Here is a 26388-nt window from a genome sequence, read left to right on the forward strand (position 1 = left end):
CTTAGCCTTCCCCTCCCACATTCTGCCAGGTAATGGAATGGTAACAGGAATTTTTATCATCTTGCCTCCAGCTTAAGATGAAGAAAAATTTCTTTAAAAAAAAAAAACTGGTGAAAAGGCAAAGTTCCCAAGGAATAATCACACAAATCATTACAGGTCAAAAGGGGTCAGAAACCTATACTAATTCAATAAATAATCAATATTTTATTTAATCATTTTATAACAAAAGCATAAATATTAAATCACGCTCAAGGTAAGATTTCTTATTATCACTTAACATTTTTCTAGTCAATGCATAAACTAATAGAGAGAACTATCACAAAGAAGTCAATTTAAAAAACAAACAAAAAAAAAAACCTCTTAGTTTGCAGATGACCTCATTCCAAGAGAAACCACTGAAAACCCATGAAAACAAATAGGGAAATTCAATAAGGTGACTGAATGGTTACAAAATTAATATACAAAATTACAGTTGTTTCACCTCAGCAATAATCATAGAAAAAACAAGATGAATAAAAATTGAAACATTATAGCAAACAAAACTATAAAATATACCCCGGAACAAAACCAATGAGAGGTGCTAGCACAGTCACATTATCCTGGAGAGGGAGACTTCCTGAGGGGTGATCAACTGTCTAGTTGCTACTTAGAGAGTGGGACTGGACTACCACAAAAAATTGACCCTACTCTCTGAACTGTGCATAAGCCGCCCTGTCAAAGTTCAGCCTGCACATGACCCAAGAGGAAATCATGGCTTGTTTCCCCAGTGACACTCTGGACCTGATCAAAACCTACGCCTCCCGGGTCCAGTTCTGAATCATAGGAAATCCAGCCAAAACTGTTCATTCCTCAGAGTGTATACAGGAAACAGATCCAACCAGCAGAGAATCAGGATTCATCACTTTTCAGGAACCGGGTAAAATGTTAAGGAGAGAAAATTTACCTATTCTCTAAGGAAGGGATTTCAAGGAACTCTTTAAAAAGCTTTTGACAGAGGCCAAGCGTGGTGGCTCATGCTTGTAATCCCAGCTCTTTGGGAGGCTGAGGCAGGGTGGCTTGAGGTCAGGAGTTCGAGACCAACCTGGCCAACATGGCCAAACCTTGTCTCTACTAAAAATACAAAAATTAGCCAGGCATGGTGGTGGACACCTAAAATCCGAGCTACTACTTGGGAGGCTGAGGCATGAGAATTGCTTGAATCAGGAGGCAGAGACTGCAGTGAGCCAAGATTGTGCCACTGCACTCCAGCCTGGGTAACAGAGCAAGACTCTGTCTCAAAACAAAACATAACAAAAAAACAGTTTTTGACAGAGAACTAACTGTAAGTGTGGAAATAAGTACATAGGCCTTTTACATTATTATTACTGAACCGAACCAAGAGAAAAAAAATACTTTGGGCCAGGCGTGATGGTTCACGCTTGTAATCCCAGCACTTTGGGAGATGGAGGTGGGCAGATCACTTGCGGTCAGGAGTGATCACTTGAAACCAGAAAGGCCAACATGGTGAAACCCCGTCTCTACTCAAAATACAAAAATTAGCCAGGTACAGTGGCATGCACCTATAGTCCCAGCTACTTGGGAGGCTGAGGCACAAGAATCGCTTGAACCCAGGAAGTGGTGATTGCAGTGAGCCAAGATTGTGCCACCATACTCCAGAACAGAACAAGAACCCATCTCAAAAAAACAAAAAAAAATTTGGGGGCTGGGCGTGGTGGCTCACGCCTATAATCCCAGGACTTTGGGAGGCTGAGGTGGGCAGATCACTCAAGGCCAGGAGTTCAAGACCACCCTGGCCAACATGGCAAAACTCCATCTCTACTAAAAATACAAAAAATTTAGCCAGGTGTGGTGGTGCACATCTGTAGTCCCAGCTACTAGGGAGGCTGAGACACAAGAATCACTTGAACTCGAAAGGCACAGGTTGCGGTGAGCCAAGATCATGCCATTGCACTCCAGCCTGGGGGACAGAGTGAGACTCTGTCACAAAAAAGAAAAAATATTTTGAAATATGTTTATATTAATAGGAAATTTCCAATTAATACAGTCCTCAATATTTCAGAATTTGTGATTGTTTATGGTTTGGTTTCAAGATTATCTTTTTACTCTCTAGACGAAAGTAGTTTCCTAAGAATATTAACTTAGGATTGATGATTTGAAGCACCACAGAAACATCTGTTTATATTCAGATAATTAATATGCTAATTTCTATCTATTAAATTAAGCAGGTTACCTAAGGACTTCTCAAAATAATACTTCATTAGCCTGATAATAATGAATATATATAGTTGAAATAAGAAAATGGACATCTGTTGTAAGACATCCTTCAATTTAAGTCTTTTACTAAATCAAACCAGTTTTCATACCTTAATTTCAATTATGGAGGTACATGTCAACAAACCAAAACAATACAAAACAAAAAATCCTCTTTTGAGATAGAAAACAAACATTTCCATTCTTACCTTTGATGGTCTCCATTCCCAACTATCACCTATCTGTTGTGAATGTTTAATGAATTCTGCACAATAATGTTGGAATGTATTTTCTCCAATGAACTCATCTTCTTCCATGTTAAATGACAACTGTAATATAAAAACTAAGTATTAGCATCAACTTTAGAATAATATTGAAAGGAATTCTGCTAATTGATTTATTTCTGTCAATAAACCAAAATTCGGGATGTAGAATGGCCTCAAGGCCACTGAAAAATGGTTTTGGTCAGGTGTGGTGGCTCACACCTGTAATCCCAGCAATTTGGGAGGCCAAAGCAGGAAGACAGCTTGAACTGAGGAGTTCGAGACTAACCTGGTCAACATAGCAAGACTCTGTCTATATACAAACTAAAAACAGCCAGGCATAGTGGTGTGCACTTGTAGTCTCATCTACTCAGGAGGCTGAGGCAGGAGGATCACTTGAGACCAAGAGTTCAAGACTGCAGTTAGCTATGATCATGCCACTCTACTCCAGCCTGGGCGAGAGAATGAGACCCCATCTCAAAAAAAATAAAAAAGTGTTTTTGTTTTTTCTATCTTTCTCACCTTATCCCCATTTTTTTGTTGTTGTTTTTATTTTTGTTGTTTTTATTTTTGTTGTTGTTGTTATTGTTTTTGAGATGAAGACTCGCTCCATCATCCAAGCTGGAGTGCAATGGCATGATGCCGGCTCACTGCAACCTCCGCTTCCCAGGTTCAAGTGATTCTCCCACCTCAGCCTCTCGAGTAGCTGGGATCACAGTTGCATGCCACCACGCTGGCTAATTTTTGTATTCTTAGTAAAGACAGGGATTCACCATGTTGGCCAGGCTGGTCTTAAACTCCTGACCTCAAGCGATCCACCAGTCTCGGCTTCCCAGAGTGCTGAGATTATAGGCATGAGCCACAATGCCCAGCTTTTTCTGTTTTTATATTCCTGTTTCTGTATCTTTGGTGCTTAGCATAGTAAACACTCTAGATGCTTTTGTTTAATTGAATTAAAATCATATAAACTGCAAGGATTTTAAACCCCTGTTTGGCTCCAAGGTCAATGATCTGTCTATACTAGCTAATTCCTAAACCAGTGTCATTTCTGATTATTCAAATTTAGTATAATCTATGTAAGTTTGTTCATTCATCCAACAAATACATAGTGAATATCTATTAGGTAGCAGGCACTGTGCGTAAGTAAAAGTTAGGTATACAAAAATGAAAAAATATACAGTCCTTGCCTTGTAAGAGCTCATATTCTAACACAGGGAGATAAGAAATACAAATAATTACAGTAGGAACTCTCTTATCCAACCTCCATCTAACCAACTTGCCAGATTAATCGACACTGACTCATGTCTACAGCATGCTGATCATGAAGCACCTCTGCTCCCATCAGTTAACTGTGTGTTCACAAACCTTATTCTCCTATCATAAATATATACTGTAATTAAATGTTAAACAAACCAAAACATAAGAGTAAAAAAGAAGGCAGGGCGTGGTGGCTCACCCAGCACTTTGGGAGGCCGAGGCGGGCAGATTATGAGGTCAGGAGATCAAGATCATCCTGGCTAACACGATGAAACCCCGTCTCTACTAAAAATACAAAAAATTAGCCGCGCGTGGTGGCGGGCGCCTGTAGTCCCAGCTACTCAAGAGGCTGAGGCAGGAGAATGGCATGAACCCAGGAGGCGGAGCTTGCAGTGAGCCGAGATGGTGCCACTGCACTCCAGCCTGGACGACATAGCCAGACTCCGTCTCAAAAAAAAAAAAAAAAGTTATAAAAGAAGGACAACTGATATTTCTATAACCAAATGCCTTGGAAAGATTTGATAAAAGTGAGTCTCTCTAAGAAAAATAAACTGCTATTGAACTAGGTATGGACAATACAACTGAAAAGATTGGTGGGGACAGGGGAGAGAAAAGATTCCAAGCTTTCTGCCTTTAGGTGGTGGTTCATTGAGTAAGACAGAGGTCTCTGGAGGAAGAAAAGGTTTGGGAAGAGAGATGGGTTTAATTTGGCCATATTGAGTTTGAATTTGAAATGCCTGTGGAATGTCCAAGTAAAGGGGTCCAGCAGGCATTTTGAGGTGTGTCTTGAACTCAAAAGGAAAGAGAAATCTGGGCTGGAAATACCGATTCTATATCAACATTACGTAGATGGTAACAGAACCCATTTCATCAATCAGAGAGAGAATGCAAAACTAGAATAGCAAGAGAAGACTGATATGGTGCAGTCAGAGGAAATTTTTCCAAATGTATGATGATCCTGACATATACTGAAAGATACTAAATCAAAGAAAAATTAACTTTCGTTCATAAAGAACACTAATATACTTACTAATATTTTTAAAACTCCAACAAGACTCTTAGTTAGTAACAAAACTGAACAAAGCAGGCCGGGCACGGTGGCTCAAGCCTGTAATCCCAGCACTTTGGGAGGTTGAGACGGGTGGATCACAAGGTCAGGAGATGGAGACCATCCTGGCTAACACGGTGAACCCCGTCTCTACTAAAAAAAATACAAAAAACTAGCCGGGCGAGGTGGCGGGTGCCTGTAGTCCCAGCTACTCGGGAGGCTGAGGCAGGAGAATAGCGTGAACCTGGGAGGTGGAGCTTGCAGTGAGCTGAGATCTGGCCACTGCACTCCAGCCTGGGCGACAGAGCGAGACTCCATCTCAAAAAAAAAAAAAAAACCTGAACAAAGTAGCCTAAGCCCTCCAGTTACTTGAGGTTTACTGAAGTATTGAAAATACTTAAACATAAAATTTCATTCAATAGCCATAGAGTATCTAATTAACAGCACTGTGCTACGAGCAAGATGACTGAACATCAAAACACTAATTGATATTTGGTTGAATACTTTTAAAATTATCTAAGGACTAGGCTTTGCTGAAGGATGCTACATACAATAATACAAACACTTATGGCTTGATTACAAAATTAGGAAGTATACTATATTAAAAAGATATCCATCTCAACTCGATTCATCATAACGTACCATAATGAAATATCATGGAATAATTATTGCTTTTTTGCTCAAGAATATTTCAACTCAAAAATATAAATATAATTCAATCAACATTTTTATACATAGTTTTCAAGTTGTAATACTTTCTGGTCCTCTACCAAATTCATAAACTAGCAGAGGCAGAAATTTGAATCAGAACTTCCTATAATGAAATGGATGAAAATATGGCTAAAAATGGAAATAACCACAACTGTGGCTTATTAAGCAATAATAGCAAGAATACTTATTTTGCAAATTGAAAAACCTTAGATATGTGAACTGCATATGTTTCCAGACTTAAGTTATCTTAAACTAAATTCACTCTACAGGTGACAACAGTCACTCAAGTGAACTCTCAGTAAAAAGATGAATTTCAATTCTCATCTCATCCTAAACAATGAATCTCTCATTTCTAGTTGTAAGTAAAAGTTAGAAATGAGTCAGCACTCCTTGTGTCATAAAGTATAAGTTGTTTTGTTTTGTTTTGTGTTTTGGAGACGGAATCGCCCAGGCTGGCATGCAGTGGCATGATCTCAGTTCACTGCAATCTCCGCCTCCCGGGTTCAAGTGATTCTCCTGACTCAGCCTCCCAAGTAGCTGGGACTACAGGTGCACGCCACCACACCAGGCTAATTTTTTGTATTTTAGTAGAGACCCGGTTTCACTGTGTTGTCCAGGCTGGTCTCGAACTCCTGAGCTCATGCAATCCACCCACCTTAGCCTCCCAAAGTACTAGGATTATAGGTGTGAGCCACCACGCCCGGCATTAAGTTGTTATTAACATCCATTTTGCTTGAGACTTACTCCAGCTGAAGAATTGTGTTGTTTTGTTCTTGATTTTGTTTTTGTTACATAACATTCAATCAAAACCTTTTTCTAACTGCTTTACCAGAGACTAAAGATTGGAAAATAGAGTAAGTTTCCCCGCCAAGTGAGGGTAGTCTTTCCAAACTATAAGTTAGCCCTTAGACTAGAAGCATAGAAGATGTTTATTCTGCTGCTGTTCAAATATATCTTTCCAGAAAAGCAGCCTTAGTGAATTCTAACACTATATAATCATTGTTTAAATGATCCTTTTTAATTGAAAACAATTTTTTCACTACCACTCTCCATATTGTTTAATGTGATTTTTAATATAATGTGTGTGGAACTAATTCTTTGTTATTGTTTTAGTTGGAGCCGTTGATTTGATGAATCTATAAATCAATGTATATCAAAGTCATAATAGGACTAAAACACTATAAGAAATATAACTAAATTTCCCGGAACTTAAGATCATTTACAAAAATGTGATTACCACAGAACATGCTATGCATACATTTAAACATTAAAAATCATTTTTGACTAATAAAGTAGGCAATTTCCTGAATACTTGTCCCTCCTAGCAACAATTCCACATTATTTATAACTCTAAGTGTAGACTCTTTTTTAAAAAACATGCAATATCAGCTAGGAGAGTTAAACATCAACCCACTACTTTTATGGCAATTTGGCTTGAATTCATTTAGATTAATTTAATCACTTACCTAGCAAGGTCCTTAGGCAGTGGTCCTCAAATTTTAGAGAGCAAGGAAGCAACCACAGTGCAAATTTAAATGCAGAATCCTAAGTCTTGGCCGAAAGATAACCTGATTCTGAAGACCCCAAAATAATTACTTTTAATTAGCACCTGGGATACTTTCAAAGGGAATCATGCTAAAAGACTAGCATGATCCCTAGACAAAAGATGAATCATTTTGACAGGGCTGGTAAAAGACCTGGATTTCAAGACATTTGGCAGCCTGGGTGGGACACAGAAGGCATGGCCCTGGGCAATCCAATAAAATAGCACAGAGATACATCAAAAGAGAAGTCGGATCAGTCCTGACAACAGATGACCAGCAGGGCTCAATTCTCCCTCCTCGCCTTCCCATTGGAATACATATTCCAAATCAAAGTTTAAATAAGAGGCAACACTGTACCTAGCCTAGAAATGAGGAATCTCTGTTGGTAGCTGAGGCTTGCTCTGACCTCTCTATCACTAGGTCAGTTGGGAAGAGGGTCATTTCACCCTCTCCCATTCTGTATTCCCTTCAGAGAAACAGATCCTGAGTTGCCCCTCCCCTCCTGGTTTCTAGCCCCACTGGTAATTCTCTTTCAAGGCAGTTCTCGCCCAGTAGTGCAGTGTGCATGGCCAGATGTGGAAGGTAAAGCCCTGAGGTGCACTGAGTACTGTGCAGCGAGTGACAGGTTTGCTGCAGGAACAGGATGAGCTCTCAAAATAGTATAGTCTCACCACTAACATCCCAAAAAACTAAAAAAAAAAACAAAACTATAAACTATTTCAAATCATACAAAAACACTTCCCTCATTATAGTTACAGGACCGAAAGATTCAACACTAGGAAAGGAAGACCTCTCCTGAGTATAGAAAATGATCTATCCTTCATAAATTTGGTTGTACCCATTCATCTGCTTTCCAAACTAACAAAAAGAGGAAGATTCCTCCAGCTTCTAAAGGTAGGGAGAGAGACGAAGGAAGGAACGCTTGGTCCCTCTGACCAGTCAACATGCCCCTCTTTTGTCAAGGTAAGTAAACCAAAACACAAGACCTTTAAGTAGCTCTTGCATAACAAAAGAGGGGCACTACCAGAAACAGGAGGAGGTAAAGCTTGCTCCTGTAATGGGCTTACACTAGGAATATGGAAATCAAACTGAGGAATTATGTACTCTATGTTCCCAATTTTAAAAAGAAAAAGTTTAGAAAGGGAAAGACCTCATCTAAAAGCAAGAGATGAGGAAGGAAAAACAGCTGAGATTAAAAAGGAAACTGGATAAGAAAAAACTGGAAGGAAATTCAAACATGTAACAGTAGAGATATAAATTCTACATTCAAGGCAACAGAGAGATGTATAGAAGCCGGAAAAAAATCACATTCGAGTTTCAGTGTATAAGCACACAAGATCCTTTCCAAATACACAAAAGAAAAGAGACCATGATGAAAACCATGCATATTGTTTGATGGGAAGGACAAAGAACACAGGTCCAACCTACAAATAACTGGAATTTCTGAACTACAATCATAAGCAAATGTACAACTGAAAAACTGTTCTAAGATGGGGGAAAAAAGATTTAAAAGATTTACCTATAAACTGAAAGAATTCACCATGTTTCTAAAAAAAACAAAGCTGCTAGAAAGAAACTTATGCCTAAACATAGCCTGGTGGAATATCTTAATTTAAAGACTAGAAAGGGCCGGGCGCGGTGGCTCAAGCCTGTAATCCCAGCACTTTGGGAGGCCGAGACGGGCGGATCACGAGGTCAGGAGATCGAGACCATCCTGGCTAACACAATGAAACCCCGTCTCCACTAAAAATACAAAAAAATTAGCCGGGCGTGGTGGCGGCGCCTGTAGTCCCAGCTACTCGGGAGGCTGAGGCAGGAGAATGGCGGGAACCCGGGAGGCGGAGCTTGCAGTGAGCTGAGATCGCCCCACTGCACTCCAGCCTGGGCGACAGAGCGAGACTCCGCCTCAAAAAAAAAAAAAATAAAATAAAGACTAGAAAGAAAAAAAGATGCAGGCAAAAAAAAAAAGGTTTACCTACAAGCAACAAAAATCAGGGTAGCCTCTGCCATCTTCACCCACTGCAATGAATGCCAGAAGATGATACAGCAACGTCTACAATGTCTGGGGATTTGATTTACACTTTGTATCTTAGCATCTATAACAGATAAGCAAACAGTAAATTTTTTTTTAAGTTGTAAATGAATAAAAGAAAAATTCAGACCAAGCACAGTGGTTCATGCCTGTAATCCCAGCACTTTGGGAGGCTGAGACAGGAGAATCACCTGAGGTCAGGAGTTCAAGACCAGCCTGGCTAACATGGTGAAATCCCTTCTCTACTAAAAATACAAAAATTAGCCAGGTGCAGTAGTGTGCACTGTAGTCCTAGCTACTCCAGAGGCTGAGGCAGGAGAATCGCTTAAACCCAGGAGGCGGAGGTTGCAGTGAGCTAAGATTGTGCCACTGCACTCCAGCCTGGGTGACAAAGCGAGACTGTCTTAAAAAAAAGAAAAAAGAAAAAAAAAATGTAAAAATTTGAATGGACTTATTCTATATATCTCTTCTCATTTATAGTACCTTTCTTCAACTTTCAGGTCTATTCACTTCTTGGTACTTTTCTTACACAAACTGATGTATACTTTGGGAGGCCGAGGTGGGAGGATCACTTGAGGCTAGGAATTCAAGGTTGCAGTGAGCTATGACCGTGACACTGCCCTTCAGCCTGGAGACACAGCAAGATCCTGTCTCTAAAACAAACAACAACAACAACAACAAAACCCACAGATCTATGTGACATCAATCTTTCTGATACCAGTATCATTATTTTTATTAAAAGATTTTAATTTTTTAATAATAAAACTCTGCAAGCTCCTAAGAAAAACTGTTCCAACACTGATGACAATTTGAGCTGATCCACCAGCTCAAACTGTCTTGCTGTCTTTGAACAGTGGGTGGTAGGACTAGTACAACAAACTCTAGTCAGCACATATGCCAAGATTCCCAGAATTAGGAAATAAGGAGATAATGGGGTATCCTTGGCCAAAAGTATCCAAAAAATAAGAGACAGAAAGGAGCAGTGGCTCATGCCTGTAATCCCAGCATTTTGGGAGGCCAAGGTGGACAGATCACCTGAGGTCAGGAGTTCGAGACCATCCTGACCAACATGGTGAAACCCCATCTCTACTAAAAATACAAAAATTAGCTGGGCGTGATGGCAGGCAGCTGTAATCCCAGCTACTTGGGAGGCTGAGGCAGGAGAACCACTTGAACCTGGGAGGCAGAGGTTGCAATGAGCTGAGATCGTGCCATTGCATTCCAGCTTAGGCAACACAGCGAGACTCCATCTCAAAAAAAAAAACAAAAAAAGGACCAACACAATATCAGAAGCTACAGAATCAGTACCAGCCTGAATACAGATGATAGAGCAAAGTGCCTTTAAAATATACTACCAAGTGCCATATTTTTATTTTGGAAAATTAAAAAAAAAGAAATGGTTGGACATTTTTGTAATGAAAGACACATTCTCTTTAAATTTTTCTTCTTGCAAACGTCTTTGTTCAGAGATGAGACTAATGTGCCTTCTATTTCCACAAGTTTTTCATTCATTCACTCAGTACCTACAATACCCTAGTGCTTGCTGTGAGTGTCCTCCTAGAAAAGAATATCAAACTTCCTGGCAAAACTGGGGAAGACTCCAAAACTTGGAGTTCTGAACACATGAATTCAATTCTTAAAGAACTGAATTTCGAAATTTGAGTAAGGGCCAACCAGGTGGAGACAAAGTCACTCCAAAAATATGGAGGAGCTCCTGCAAAGACAGGGTCTGAAAAGAATGCAAGGTTTAAAAATAAAACAAATGGCAGTGGATGCAGCATAGCTTGGATGGAGTAGAGTATGGGCAAATAAGGTCAACGGTTCCCAACTTTATGGGGAACCCACTCTTCAAGGGGCTGCTTGGAAATAAATGGGATCATATTGGATTGTCAAAAAGAAAAGAAGTTAGAGCTTGCCATTGCCATTTAGTACTGACAGACCAGGTAAAATAAACATTCTACGATGTGCAGGACAATCCCACACAGTGAAGAGTTGTCCGTAAAAATGTCAGTAGAGCCCCCTTTGAGAAATACTGGGAAGTAGGTAAGGAATTAACAAAGTCTAGAGAATTTAACTCTAGGGCCTCAGCATATCCTTTAAAATCTGAGATCACAACCTCCATTTCACTCACTAAATATTTACTAAGTACTAAAAGATAAACTAAGGCACATTAAAATTTTAAAGAGTTTATTTGAGGTCAGGCACAGTGATCCCAGCACTTTGGGAGGACAAGGCAGGTGGATTGCTTGAGCCCAGGAATTTAAGACCAGCCTGGGCAAATGGTGAGATCCTGCCTCTACAAAACATACAAAAATTAACCTGCCATAGTGGTGCATGCCTGTAGTCCCAGCTACTTGGGAGGCTGAAGTGGGAGGATAGCTTGAGCCCAGGAAATCGAGGCTACAGTGAGCCATAACTGCACTACTGCCCTCCAGCCTGGGTGACACAACAAGATACTGTCTCCAAAAAACAAAAACAAGAAAATGTTTATTTGAGCAGACAATGGTTAACTCATTTATGCGGGAGGTTGCAAATTTTTTGTGTGTGAAAAATCAGACCTTGGCGATGACCTTGAGCAGGATATAAATAACTCCCACAAGCTTAGCATTCCAATAATGGAGCACTAGGCATATTAATGAATTAGTCAGCTCCAGAATGCAAGCAACATGGGACTGCACCAAAGGGACACAGTTAAAAAGCTTTTGTAGAGTAAACGGCACAAGAAAGGCCAAGAAAATCTATGATTGGTCAAAGTGGAGTAATCTTACTTGGATCATTCCAGTAAAAGTCAGTGGTTAGAGGTTAGTTGGTTTCTGATTGGTTAAGCTACAAGTTTCATTTTCCTAGAATAAGACCATTTAGACTGAGTTGGGTGTAAGTTTGTTTATGTAGGAACCCAGGGCACTGGAGCTTCCTCAGGCAATGGCCTCCCAATTATTTTAACACAGGAAGCTGTTTTTGCTGGGCAATAAATATGTTTCCTTCTTTCCTTTGACCATGATGAAGCTTGGAACTTTGTGGCCTAACTTTAATAATTGTACAACATTCACAATATATTTTCAGTATAACTCACCCTAATCACATCTTTCTATTCAAGTTTCATATTTCCACAATCTTGATTTCTCTTTATTTTTTATGTTATTTTATATTATATAGTTTATAAGCTACCTCAAATACTTTTGGAACTAAGCTACAAAAGTAAAATGAAAAAACAGAAAAGAAAAAGAAAACTAGATAGTAAGATGAGAAGAAAAAAATATTACACGGAGCCCCCAGATCATCCTGAGAGGTTTAAGATACTTTTTTTTTTTTTTTTTTTTTTTTTTTTGAGAGAGAGGGGGTCTATGTCACCCAGGATTGAGGGCAGTGGTGCCATCTTAGCTGACTGCAACCTCCACCTCCCAGGCTCAAGCGATCCTCCCACCTCAGCCTTTTGAGTAGCTGGGACCACATGTGTGCACCACCATGCACAGCTACTTTTTTGTATTTTTTGTAGACACGGGGTTTTGCAATGTTACCAAGGCTAGTCTCGAACTCCTCAGCTAAGGCAATTTGCCTGCCTCAGCCTCCCAAAGTGCTGAGATCACAGGCATGAACCACTACACCCAGACTTGGTTTAGGAGACTTTCAAAAAGAAGTATAATACAGTCTTTGCCTTCAATAGTTTGTAATCAAAAATTTTTTTTATTTTTCAGAATACACATTCTTTTCAAAGTAATCAAATTTTTAAGTAAAGATTCAAATTGAAAAGAACATCAGAGAATAATGGATAATAAAAAACAGTGATAAATTATACAACCACTGTTTGAAGAATTAGTATGGATTAAAATAATTAAAATTGCATGTATTACTATGTATTAAGAACTGGTAACAAACACTCAGAGCAACTTTTTGAGGTAAATTACTACGATTTTCTGTATTTTATAAATAAGGAAATTGAGACAGAGAGGGTAACTTGTCCAAGATAAGACAGCTGTTAAGTGTAGCAATTTGACCTAAGGCAGTCTGGAACCAGAGCCTGTGCCCTACAGGAGTTAGATTTCAGTTAATCCTTGATTTATAGGAGGATATAGAAAGAAAAATAGAAGGGATGGGGGCAGTGGCAGTGAACCTTGGAACAGACTGAAATGAGGTACACCAGTAAAGAACCTGAATGGAGAGTATAGATTGAGGGATATTGAGAATCTAGGCACAGGGTGCAGGAAGTTTACAGTCTTAAAAGTCAAAGGAAGCTTGGAGAGGTAGCTCTCACCTTTAGTCCTCACTACTCAGGAGGCTGAGGCAGGAGGACTGCCTGAGCCAGGAGTCAAGGCTGTGTAGTGCCTTCTAATTGTGCCTCTAAACTGCACTCCAGCCTGGGCAACTTACAGAGACTCCACGTCTTAAAAAAACAAACCAAAAAAAGAAACCAAAAAAACCCAAAGGAGATTCCATTTAAAACAGTTGGTAACAGGAAACCATTGTAGGTTCTTGAGCTCAGAAGAGATGATAAAAAGGTTTCCTCGGAAAGATGTTACATGACAGTGAAATGAAATAACCCTAGCTTCAAAGCTAAACTCCTATTACTAAGCACTCTTCCTGGATCCTATAAACCTATGTGATCAGGTAAGCACATTAGAGAAGTCTTGTCTCTGCAGTTTTCAGCAACCATTCCCTAATCAGAATTCCTTCAGGTACAGCTTATTCTCCTATTCTCCATTCCCCAACTTTCTAATTGTTTTATTATACTCAGGCTGCTTGTCCCCTGAAAACATTTGTTTTCAACAGATAATCACCAAATGATCTCTATGGCTTTTTTTCTTTCTTAAGATTCCCTGATTATATTTATGATTCAAACACAACCTCCTGGGTCCCAAACACATCTCTAGGCTTCAAAGATAATCATCAAATCAAGCCCATCTTAAGAAATCTTCTGTTAAGTTTTACTCTCCTTGTTTTTCCTAAAGGGCTGCTTTACCTTTCTCAGAAATCTATTAGGCATCAGGAACTACTGTCAACATATAGTTTGTCACAAAACATTATACATAACTTGAATGGCCCACCATGTAGCAAAATCTCAGTTAACCTTATCATAATAAAACAGGAGGTGGCAAGGGAAAAGCAGGAGACAGAGGAAATAATCTTTTAACACTCCACATTCAAATGAATGCAGTTTAGAACTACTGTTTCCACTAATTTCTTCAATTTAAAATATCAATAACAATTTTTAAACTCTGCAATCTGCAAGACTTTAATTTTAATTTCTCAATACTCTGGATTTATTTTTTGGTCAAGGTTCTGTAACATTTCCTCTGGTCACTGTTTAACCCTTCGGAAGCAATGAGAAAGGATTCTACTTGGGGTCCTAAGATGTATTTGAGTACCACACAGGGCCGATGTCCTCCCATCCTGAGAAGCATAAACTTGTTTTTGCCACTAAAGAATAGTGACCATTGTCCAATAACAAAAGTTATAAATATGATTCAAAATGAACCTGTGACAAAGACTTATTAAACTCACAATGGAGCAAGCTGAATGGCTTAGTGCGCTCAAAAGCATTTCAGGAACTGAGCATAAACACTGAAGAAAGGATAAGTTTGATAGGTTAGATAGAAAAATGGTTAATATCGGCCGGGTGCGGTGGCTTATGCCTGTAATCCCAGCACTTTGGGAGGCCGAGGCAGGCGGATGGATCACAAGATCACGAGTTCAAGACCAGCCTGTCCAATATGGTGAAACCCCGTCTCTACTAAACATACAAAAATTAGCTGGGCATGGTGGCGGGCACCTGTAGTCCCAGCTACTTAGGAGGCTGAGGCAGGAGAATTGCTTGAACCCGGGAGGCAGAGGTTGCAGTGAGCCGAGATCATGCCACTGCACTCCAGCCTGGGTGACAGAGCGAAAATCTGTCTCCAAAAAAAAGAAAAAAGAAAAATGGTTAATATCCTACAACGCAATAGAACTACAACCTTTAGGAGTACTGTATTTTTTTTCTATCCCACTCAAATAATTTGCATCTCCATTACTCCAAAAGATGTGAACTACAAAGCCTAGGCCCTAATCAATATCATCATGCCAAACAAAATACACTCCCCTAGACATCTAAATCATCTTCAGGTGGGCCTATTAAACAGGCTCCATTTTGACTCTGAAAAAAACATGCTGTCATCCTTTTGCCTTATTTCCAATACTTTTGTAATTTTTACCACGAAAAGTTTCTATAAATCAGTCAACTATTCCTTTATCATTCTCCCACCCTCCCCGCCAATTCTTGATTTTATAGTTTTGGGAGGTTTAAAAAAAAAAAAAGAAAAACCTGTTGGCTCTAAATACCAAGTTATTCCTCCTGATACTTGATGAATGTGAAACTTCAAATTAAGTTGGACTCAGCCACCGGAAACCCCAGTAATTTAATACTGTTTCAACGTCACATGGCCAAAGATTTGCTATCAGTATGTGGATTTTAAACACAAGGTAGTGACTACCCACTTCGAGGGTGCTGCAGCAATTGGGTATTGGGCCAGGAGTGCTGGTGACACCGTGTGCGCGACGGGGACTGGGTCCCGGGGAGGGAGTGTCCTCGCCCTTCCCCGCTCGCCCCGAGCGCGGCGGCCAACACAGGCCCGCAATTCACCGGCGGGGACCCGCTTCCCCGGCCTTTTGTTCAGGACTGGGCTGTGTCCCGCCTACCCGCGCGAGCCCTTCCTCCCTGTCCTAGGAGTAGGGCGAGGACCGTGTGGGAAGCACAGCCGGGAGGCGGCGACCAGCAGGGGCTGTGGGAATACTCACCCCGCTCCGCTCGGCCCCTGACCCCGCAGCCCAGCCCGACGAGGGCGGGGCGACGGGGCCAGGGGGAGGAGAGCTGGAGAGTGGAACCCAGCGCCCTGCGAGGCCACCGCCGCGGCGGTGCCCCTAGGGGGCTGAATGATGGGACTACGGGGGCCTCGAGGACGGAGGAAGACCCAAGCCAGCGCGCCCCGAGGCCAACCAGAAGTGGTCGTGGCCTCCTTCAGTCAGAGCCGCCAGCGGCCGAGTCGGAGCGTGCGCATTGCGCCTTCCCGTGCGCCTTGTGGGCCGCCTAGCGCAGGCGGGTGACGTGATCGGCCGCGCGCTCCGGGCAGGGGCGGGGCTGGGACCCAGGCCGGGACTGGGAGTGGGTGGAGAGGAGGGAAGCGAGACTTCCCTGCCGCCCGCTTCCACTGCCGCCAAGGCCCCGCCCCTCGCTTCGCGGGCAGCTCTCATCCCCCCCACCCCCACCTCCAACCCGGCGCAGGCGGTGCCGTCCGCGGAGCACAAAGGCGGCTCGTTGAGTGGGGAGCGGGTTACTAGCAGCCCCCTAAGAGGTTGGAGAGCCGTGCCAGCATTCACACAATGCAAAAAGTCCTGCAAACACCACAATTAAGCACAAGCATGGCTACCCCTTGAAAACTTACGGATGGAGGGAGAAGTTAGGAATTCGAATATTGACAATAGTACCATCTGTGGCACATATCCCAGAGGAGAAAAAAAAAAAAAAAACTAGCAGCAAAATTAAATTGGGGCGAAACGGTGGGGATAAAGACTAGAAAAATGTAAGGGTAACAGGGGTAATCGAACTGAAATAGCAGACATCTGAAAGAAAACTAGCATCTGCTCCTTCTAACAACAGAGTTAAATGTGTTGGAAATGAAAGGAGAAAATGCAGGCGAAGAAGTGAAAGGAAAACCTGCCTTCAAACTACATGACATGGTTTTGATCTTGTACTACAGTTGTATGAGATGTCATCATTGGAGGAAACTAGGTGATAGGTACACGGGACTCTAGGTGCTGTAGTATTTTTGCAGTTTCCTGTGTCTATAATTATTTCCAAATAACAAGTTTTCCTTTTAGACAGAATACTGATTAGTGGCGACCGGGGTGAAGGGCTGGAGGAAGGGGTTGACTAGAAAGGTGCTTGAGAGCTTCTATACCGTGATTGTGTTGGTGACTAAACCACTGTTTGACGAAACCCGTAAGAGGTATAAATTTTACTTTATGTAAAATAGTTTAAAACTCAAAATGGTGCGACTAATAAAAATGAACTTACACTAACTTTTTTTAGCAACTATGGCTATAAATTAATTGGTAGCTGCCAATTTAGATTATCCAGTTAATTTTTTTAAAAGCACAAGGCAGTGTGTTCTCAATGAGAGCTTAAGTAGACCAGGTATCTCCATCAACTTTAAGTATTTACCTTAAAAACGTATTTCACAGATGAAAACAAGAATGTGGCTGGGCGTAGTGGCGCACGCCTGTAATCCCAGCACTTTGGGAGGCCGAGGTAGGAGAATCTCTTGAGCCCAGGAGTTCGAGACCAGCCTGGGCAACACAGTGAGCCCTCATCTCTACAAAAATGTTTCAAAATAAGAATATATTTTTTAAAAAAAGAATGCACTGCTTTACATCATACTCAATATTTTAGAAATTCGCAGCGCACCAACCACCATGTTAATTTAAAAAAATTTTTTTTGCACTGGAGGTGTTTTAAAATTTCATAATTCACATGCCAAAAACAAAGAAACTAAAAGAAATAACTCAGTTAACCCCCATGTACCTCCTGTCATCATATCCCTCATGGCAAAGAATGATATTGGCCTGTTTGTGTGTTTACCGTACAACACTATAAAGTGCTTTAAGGCTACGGTCTGTCATCACAGCATTTCAAGGTTCGAGCAGGGCTCCTATAGCTCTCCTCTCTGATCACTGAAGTTCACTGAAAAATCTACTCACAAAGGGCAGAGTAATTGGAGGAAAGGCAAGCAAGTTTATTTAGCACATATACATGAGAACCTTCAGAATGAAGACCCAAAGATACAGGGAAAATTGTAATGTCCATTTGTACGTCCAACAAAGTATGGACAGCCATGTACAAACATGATTGGACAAAAGGGTATGCTCTAATGCTAATAGCCTGAGTGGGGAAACCCAGCAAGGCCTGTCTGTCTACATTCTTCTTGGCCTCTCTGAGCATGCACTCCTACCTTCCAGGTGTGGGGCGGGACCCTCTCTGCAATGACGGTCTTAGGACCTACAGTCAAAAAAGGTAGATCAGATAATTTCTTTATGGCCAGTTTTTCAAAAAAAGGTGGGGGGAAAATTAAAGTAATATTTCCAGGATTTATGACTGGCTTTGGGGAAAAGAGGTTCTAGTTTCTATGGCCCGCCTAGTTTCTATAGCTAGCCTCAGGGGAGAATGGGACCAAGAGACAGGAAGGCAGGAGAAGGTCAGAGAAAAACTTTTGCTTCTGAGAGTTTCATTGTGGGGTATTATTTTCTAGTCCCGATAGTCCTAACTAGTAGTAAGTATTCTTGGAATAAAACAAGGAATTGATCACAAAAAGAAAGGGAGTTAAAACTTATTGAGCACCTATTATAGTCCAGAAGCTTTATATGTACATAGTTAATCTCATAACTTCTTGACATACCCATTTTATAATATCTTAATTATTAAATCCTTTTAATACTTATTTTATTAGATTTCTCTGTTTCATTTGGACATGTCGCTCACTTCTAAAAAGTCTTGCTTCCTTTCGCTTATGTAAAACCCACAGTCCCCTGATTCTCCTTCCAGCTCTGTGGCCTTTTTTTTTTTTTTTTTTTTTTTTAAAGACAAAGTCTCCCGCTCTTTCACCAATGGCCTGGTCATAACTTACTGGTCATAACTTACTGTAACCTGGAATTCCTGGCCTCAAGCAGTTTTCCCGCCTCAGCCTCCCAAAGCGCTGTGATTACAGATGTGGCCATTCTTTTTTCTCATTGTTTTAGGCTTTTGTTTGTCCATTATGCTTTAATGCTCATGTTTCACACAGAGCCTTCTAAAAGTTGAAACTTCAACTTTTTTGTTTTTTTGTTTTAGTTTTCTGATACTCATGTAAATTTTTTTAATTCAAAATAGGGTTATACAAACTGCATTACATTCAAAGTCATTTTCCTTTAACCAATAAACACTTTTATTATCAAAAATTACAATGCAGTATAAATGTGTCTTTCAAGATGTAATTACAGGATTTATTTAAAAATAATAATTCATAATATCCTTTCGAGTGTATGGTCCTATAAAGGGTCACAACTTTTTTTTTTTTTTTTTTTTTTTGAGATGGAGTCTGGCTCTGTCGCCCAGGCTGGAGTGCAGTGGCCGGATCTCAGCTCACTGCAAGCTCCGCCTCCCGGGTTTACGCCATTCTCCTGCCTCAGCCTCCCGAGTAGCTGGGACTACAGGCGCCCGCCACCTCGCCCGACTAGTTTTTTGTATTTTTTAGTAGAGATGGGGTTTCACCGTGTTCACCAGGATGGTCTCGATCTCCTGACCTCGTGATCCGCCTGTCTTGGCCTCCCAAAGTGCTGGGATTACAGGCTTGAGCCACCGCGCCCGGCCGGGTCACAACTTTTTAAGTTCCATGGTAAATGTCTTATTTACTCAATCTTGCCAGTTCTTATTACTTGCATGCATATATCCATTCTGCTCATATCCCATAGGTCACACCTATATTCAAGGAAGGAAGAAAATGTAGCGTCTAGCCATGGGCTCAGTCAAACCTTGACAGGGTGGGATTGCTTTATTATTAAAAGAAAGAAGAGAAGAATAGATACTAGGGAACAAAAGCTATCTCTACTGCAGCTTATAGTAGGCAGATCTCTCTTCCACCACCCTCCAGGAGGTCCTTAGGGAAAGATAAATTATATAAAAGAGTTAGAGGAGGTAATCTGATTGGATGGTAGAGATAAACTTGTCTTGAAGCTGTGTGTGCATAGCACTTACTTAAAAGTGTGAGAGAAAAAACACTAGTAGGCAAAACTATAGAGACAGTAAAAGATCAGTGGTTGCAAGAGTTTGGGAGAAGGGAGGCAAAGAGGGAAGAGATGAATACGTGGAGAATAAGGCATTTTTTAGGACAGTGAAACTATGATATATGTTACTGAAATAGTGGATATGTGACATCATGCATTTGTCAGAACTCATATCGCAAAGACAACGAACAAGGCTAGAATCTGATAACCCAGAAGGATATGCTATTGACATGCAGTTTTTCTACATCCCCAAAAGTAAAAGAACATAGGGCCCTCTCAACCAATTCCAATGGGAGTAAAAAAGCACCTGGATAATAATAGACCACTGCCAGAATGATCCTTGTAGAACATTGGGTTCCCCTGATAAATCTAAAATACAATGTATAGTTCCCAACTATCTTCAAATGCTTGAAAGATTAAAAAGTCCAACCACGAATGTTAAAAATGTAGACAAAGCAGGCCAGGTGTGGTGGCGCATGCCTGTAATCCCAGCACTTTTGGAGGCCCAGGCAGGCGGATCACTTGAGGCCAGGAGTTCGAGACCAGCATGGCAAGTATGGTGAAACTCTGTCTCTACTAAAAATACAAAATTATTCAGGTATGGTGGTGGTGCATGCCTATAATCCTAGCTACTTGGGAGGCTGAGACATGAGAATCACTTAAACCTGGGGGTGGGGGCAGAGAGTGGGGTAGGAGTGGGAGCGGAGGTTGCAGTGAGCCAAAATGGCACCACTGCACTCCAGCCTGGACAACAGAGCAAGACTCAGTCTCAAAAAAAAAAAAAAAAAAAGGGGAGACAAAGGAAATACCGAAATTCACTACATAAAATATTTCAACTTATTCTGACTCTTACTTAGATTGCTCAAATTGGATCATTTCCAGAAATGTGTTCTAACCTTCATAGTACAAACTAGACTCTGAAGAATAAGATACTAAAAACTCAAGCACAGGTAGAAGCTATAATCCCATTACTATCCTTTTTTTTTTTTTTAAGACAGAGTCTGTCTCTGTCGCCCAGGCTGGGGTGCAGTGGCGTGATATCAGCTCACCGCAACCTTCTTCACCTCCTGGGTTCAAGTAATTCTCTGGCCTCAGTGTCCTCAGTAGCTGGGATTACAGGCGTGAGCCACCGCGCTCAGCCTAATTTTTGTATTTTTAGTAGAGACAGGATTTCACCATGTCAGTCAGGCTGGTCTTGAACTCCTGACCTCATGATCTGCCCGCCTTGGCCTCCCAAAGTACTGGGATTACAGGCATGAGCCACTGCGTTGGCCTCATTGTCATGCATTCTTAGCTATAGCACATCACTGCTGCAATCTATATTACCTTTATCCTTTGCTAACATCAAAACCTTTACAAATAATTTTCAGTAACCTTGGGACTTTTTTAAAATGTTTCTTTATTTTATTTTATTTATTTATTATTTTTTTTTGGTATGGAATCTCACTCTGTCACCCAGGCTGGAGTGCAGTGACGCCATCTGGGTTCACTGCAACATCTGTCTTCCAGGTTCCAGTGATTCTCGTTCCTCAGCCACCCGAGTAGCTGGAATTACAGGCGCACGCCACCATGCCTGGCTAATTTTTTTTTACTTTTAGTAGAGAGGGGGTTTCACCATGTTGGACAGGCTGATCTTGAGCTGACCTCAAGTGATCCGCCTGCCTTGGCCTCCCAAAGTGCTGGGATTATAGGCGTGAGCCACCATGCCCGACCTTTTTAATGTTTCTAAGGCAGCACAGATAATTAAATAATTATAGATTGTCATTAAAATATGACAATTCTCCATTGCTGTTTCCATACAAATATTTGAATCCCAAGTGTCAAGTCACAGTCTCCAATTTAATATACTGTAATTATATGTATACTACTAAAAATCAAATAAAACATATAATTTTCAAACATGTTTAATTCCATAAAAATAACGAAATTCAGAAGCAAAATTGTTTCTAAATTAGAATCATCAACTAAGTCAAGCTCTAAGTTAAGGAATGTGATCAATATAGAATATTAGTAGTATACAATTTTTATTTTCATATTGATCACGAAATGTATATCTACTCCAAGATATTTACTCAAGAGAAATAAACATCTATGTCCACAAAAATACTTGTATGTGATTATTCATAGAAGCATTATTCATAAGAGCCAAAGCTGAAAACAATCTGAACGTCCTTCCAGATGAATGGGAAGCAAATTGTGGTACAGTATGTCCATGCAATGGAAGACTACTCAGCTGTAAGAAGAAACTAATTACTGCTAAATGCAACAACATGAATTCATCTCAAAACATCATGCTGAGCAAAAGAAGCCAGACATATGCATACTGTATGATACTATTTTCTAGAGTTGGCAAAGCTAATCTAGAGTAGCTAATCTAGAATAAATGAGTAGTGGCTAAGGGCTTAGGATTGGAGACAGGATTAACTACAAAGGGTACAAGGTAACATTTTGGGATAATGAAAATATTTTGATTGTGGTCATGGTTATATGTTGTCTTAGTCTATTCAGGCTGCTATAACAAAATACCATAAACTAGGTGACTTATAAACAGCAGAAATGTATGTCTCACAGATATAAAAGCTGGAAAGTCCAAGATCTGGGCACTAGTAGACTTGGTGTCTAGTGAGGACCTAGTTCTGGGTTTGTTGAAAAGTCCTATCTCCTAGTACCATCACCTTGGGGATTAAGATCTCATTTTGGGGAAAGACATTTAGACCATCGTAGCATATGGAGTATATGCATTTATCAAAATGCATTGAACTGTAGACTTAATTTGGGAGCATTTTATTGTATATAAACTATACCTAAAAAATTTATTAAAAATATAAAAATAAAACAAAACCCCAAAAATATACATGTACTTCACATGTATTAAAGGCAACAAGAAGGTGTAAGGGAAAGCTTGAAATCGCCTTGCTGTGACTGTTATCAGTTTTCTCAACTTCACTGTGATATAAACCCTTTTTCTGGCAGTATATATCACTATTTTATTTTATTTTATTTTATTTTATTTATTTATTTATTTTGAGACGGAGTCTTGCTCTGTCACCCAGGCTGGAGTGCAGTGGCGCCGTCTGGGCTCACGGCAAGCTCCGCCTCCCGGGTTCAGGTCATTCTCCTGCCTCAGCCTCCCCAGTAGCTGGGACTACAGGCGCCCGCCACCACACCCAGCTAATTTTTTCTTTTTTTGTATTTTTAGTAGAGACGGGGTTTCACCATGTTAGCCAGGATGGTCTCGATCTCCTGACCTCGTGATCCACCCGTCTCGGCCTCCCAAAGTGCTGGGATTACAGGCATGAGCCACTGCGCCCGGCCTATATCACTATTTTAAATTAATAGACTTTACTTTTTAGAAAATGTTTATGTTTCCAGAAAATTGAGCAGATAGTATGGATAATTACTATCTATCTATCTGTCTATATGCAACCCACTCATAGTTTTACCTTTTATTAACGTCTTGCATTAGTGTGGTACATTTGTTACAACTGAGCTAAGTTATAGGCTATTGGTAAATATGTAAATTATATCCCGTCTGGTAGTGATTTGAATCGGCTGCCCCACCCCTCCAATGGAAAAACCAGTTCTATCCCATTTTGCCTGGTTCATATGAGTAAAATAATTTTTAAACATGCTCATTGGTATATCTGTATGAAAGTCATGATTTTACCCTTTTCTGAAATTATCTTTTAATGAGGGCCTGGCAATTTACACCCATGTGGCTTTTCAGTCCCAGTCTTCACTGACGTGTCCAGGACCACTGAAGGGAAGGGCAGTCCAGGGTCTTTGTAGGCACCAGCGTGGGAAAATGAACCAAATCTTTACCAAAGCGTCCTTGAATGGAGAATGGTGAAAGGTGGTGAAGGGCTCAAGAAGAAGTAAATGATAAAGTAGATCAATAGCAAACTGTGATAAAAGAATGTACAACACCCTCGGACAATGCAGAAAAGAAGAGTCCAGGACTGGGCCCGGTGGCTCACGCCTGTAATCTCAGCACTTTGGGAGGCTGAGGTGGGTGGATCACGAGGTCAGGAGTTTGAGACCAGCCTGGCCAACATGGTGAAACCCTGTCTCTACTAAAAATACAAAAATTAGCTGGGCATGGAGACGTGTGCCTATAATCCCAGCTACTTGGGAGGCTGAGGCAGGAGAATCACTTGAATCCGGGAAGCGGAGTTTGCAGTGAGCCGAGATCGCGCCATCGCACTCAGCCTGGGCAACAGGGTGAGACTCTGTCTCAAAAAAAAAAAAAAAAGAAGAGTCCAACAGGACATTTGCAGCACCCTATATCCATAATTCACTGATTTGGAAAGCAGTTGGTGGAAAATAATCTAGACAGTAAAAGAACTGCAGAATCTCATAAACTCTTCAGAAGTTTTGGTTCAAACACACTGTGCTTTCGGGGCCCCAGGATAGACTCCCTGGTACCTTGCAGCTAGATATTCTTTCGTACTGGACTTTCCACTCACCATCCAGCAAAGAAAATACCACAGGGGTAATGAGATAAGATCAATGCACATGCCCCAGGGTCCATCTTTTGTTAGCAAGGGCTTGAATGTCCTTGTTCAATAATGATCTGTTTCCTTAAATGTTGTGTGGCTATGTTTGCTAATCAGGAATTAATTATGATTATAGGATTCAACTGCATATTGATATTAGTGTGTTATAATGATATTTTGCATAAAGACAAGTTTAGTCTGCAAACCTGGAAGCCTCTGGGCAGATTTAATTCAAGAAGCTGCTCTAGATTCAGATCAAATCAGGAGTTGCCTCCTGAGGCAATAACGATAATATGCACTTGCCCAGCCCCTTCATCTGCATTATCTCATTAGTGAGACAAGAGACATACTGTGGAAAGGGCACCAATTTGAAGGCAAGAAGTCATGGGGCAAGCTTCAGTCCTGTCCCTTCCATGGTATGTAAATTTTGGGCAGTCACTTACTTTCTCTGAACCTCAGGATCTATATTTCTATGAAGTGGAATTGGTAATAATCCCAGCTTTGCAGGGCTGTGGAAACCAAAATATACACATTTTTAAATTTAAGGGATTGATACGTAGAGACAATGAAATCATACCAACAATCATTAATGTGATTGTGTAATCAGTATTTTCTAACAAGGAAAGATGACCAGGTACAAAACAGAGTGTTAAAGAATTACCTCATTCATTGTGCTGTAAAAAACAGTAAAAGGTTATAATCAGAAATTAATCATGGTCACCTCTAGGTAGGAAGATAGTGGGTGATTTTTTTTTTTTTTTTCTTTAGACAGAGTCTCGCTCTGTTGCCCAGGCTGGAGTGTAGTGGCATGATCTTGGCTCACTGCAACCTCCACCTCCCACATTCAGGCGATTCTCATCCCTCAGTCTCTCAAGTAGCTGGGATTAGAGGTGCCTGCCAACATGCCTGGCTAATTTTATGTATTTTTAGTAGAGATGGGGTTTTGCCACGTTGGCCAGGCTGGTCTCGAACTTCCAACTTCAGGTGATCATGGGTGATTTTTTTTTCTTCACATGCTTTTGGTAGTTGAGTTAAGAAAAATAACGTATTATCATTGATATGATTTTATAATAAAAATGTTAACTTCAATTTAAAAATTAAAATTAATATCTGTGGTTTTAAATGACAACAAATGATTTATAATCTTTAGTATGTATTGGACAGAAAGAAAGGATTGTTATCTGGGTATAAATTGTATCCTGTTGGCCGGGCGCGGTGGCTCAAGCCTGTAATCCCAGCACTTTGGGAGGCCGAGGCGGGTGGATCACGAGGTCAGGAGATCGAGACTATCCTGGCTAACATGGTGAAACCCCGTCTCTACTAAAAATACAAAAAACTAGCCGGGCGTGGTGGCGGGCGCCTGTAGTCTCAGCTACTTGGGAGGCTGAGGCAGGAGAATGGCGTGAACCCGGGAGGCGGAGCTTGCAGTGAGCCGAGATCACGCCACTGCACTCCAGCCTGGGAGACACAGCGAGACTCCGTCTCAAAAAAAAAAAAAAAAAAAAAAAATTGTATCCTGTTGTTCTGTAAACAGAGTAAGAGTGGAGGAAAAGAGGTCAACTTCAAAGGGAAAAAAGCCGGCAAAGGATGATAATGGGACATTCCAGATGGGCAGTGCCTACCTTCTGCAGTCCAGAGTTGGCCATGGAGAATGCCCCTTTGTGGTTCAGTCTTCCTCATAAGAGGGGCTGATCATATAAATCTGAAGGGATAGATAGTAGAAAGATGGAAAGAAATATCTTTCTTTATATACACAAAGCAGGCATACAATGAGACATGAATAACGACAGGGAAGAAAGAGGATACCATGAAAGCTGTCCAGTCCCATTAAAATTACATGCTGTTAGAATGCTGAATTTGGAGTGACACTGCCCACAGTTAGGAGTATTGCTACATATTTAATGTAATGTTTAACTGTTTAATACTATGATGGTTTTAATTCTTTATGCTGTTTGATGTGTGTGATAAAGAGGAGGTAACATGTATCACCTCAGACTTATCT

At 40.8% G+C, this 26388-nt stretch overlaps 1 protein-coding gene across 10 annotated transcripts in view; it reads right to left on the reverse strand.

Annotated features, from left to right (window-relative positions):
• LOC105475055 (autophagy related 10) overlaps positions 1 to 26388 on the reverse strand; it is a 304793-nt gene that overhangs the window by 268311 nt on the left and 10094 nt on the right. For 4 of the 10 annotated variants that reach the window (XM_011729993.3, XM_071098718.1, XM_011729987.3 and 1 more), the window contains exons 2-3: positions 26009 to 26088; positions 2460 to 2579 (exon numbers count right to left, since the gene is read on the reverse strand). In XM_011729993.3, coding sequence (XP_011728295.2) covers positions 2460 to 2579; positions 26009 to 26032 — 144 coding nt within the window. In that variant the 5' untranslated portion in view covers positions 26033 to 26088. Of the gene's footprint in view, positions 1 to 2459; positions 2580 to 6995; positions 7104 to 15417; positions 15549 to 15573; positions 15745 to 15774; positions 15796 to 15873; positions 16083 to 26008; positions 26089 to 26388 lie in introns of those variants that run through there. The other 6 variants (XM_011729990.3, XM_011729988.3, XM_071098717.1 and 3 more) reach the window with 6 other exon arrangements.

The sequence above is a fragment of the Macaca nemestrina genome, chromosome 6 (genome assembly GCF_043159975.1).
Source record: "Macaca nemestrina isolate mMacNem1 chromosome 6, mMacNem.hap1, whole genome shotgun sequence".
Classification (NCBI taxonomy): Eukaryota; Metazoa; Chordata; class Mammalia; order Primates; family Cercopithecidae; genus Macaca; species Macaca nemestrina.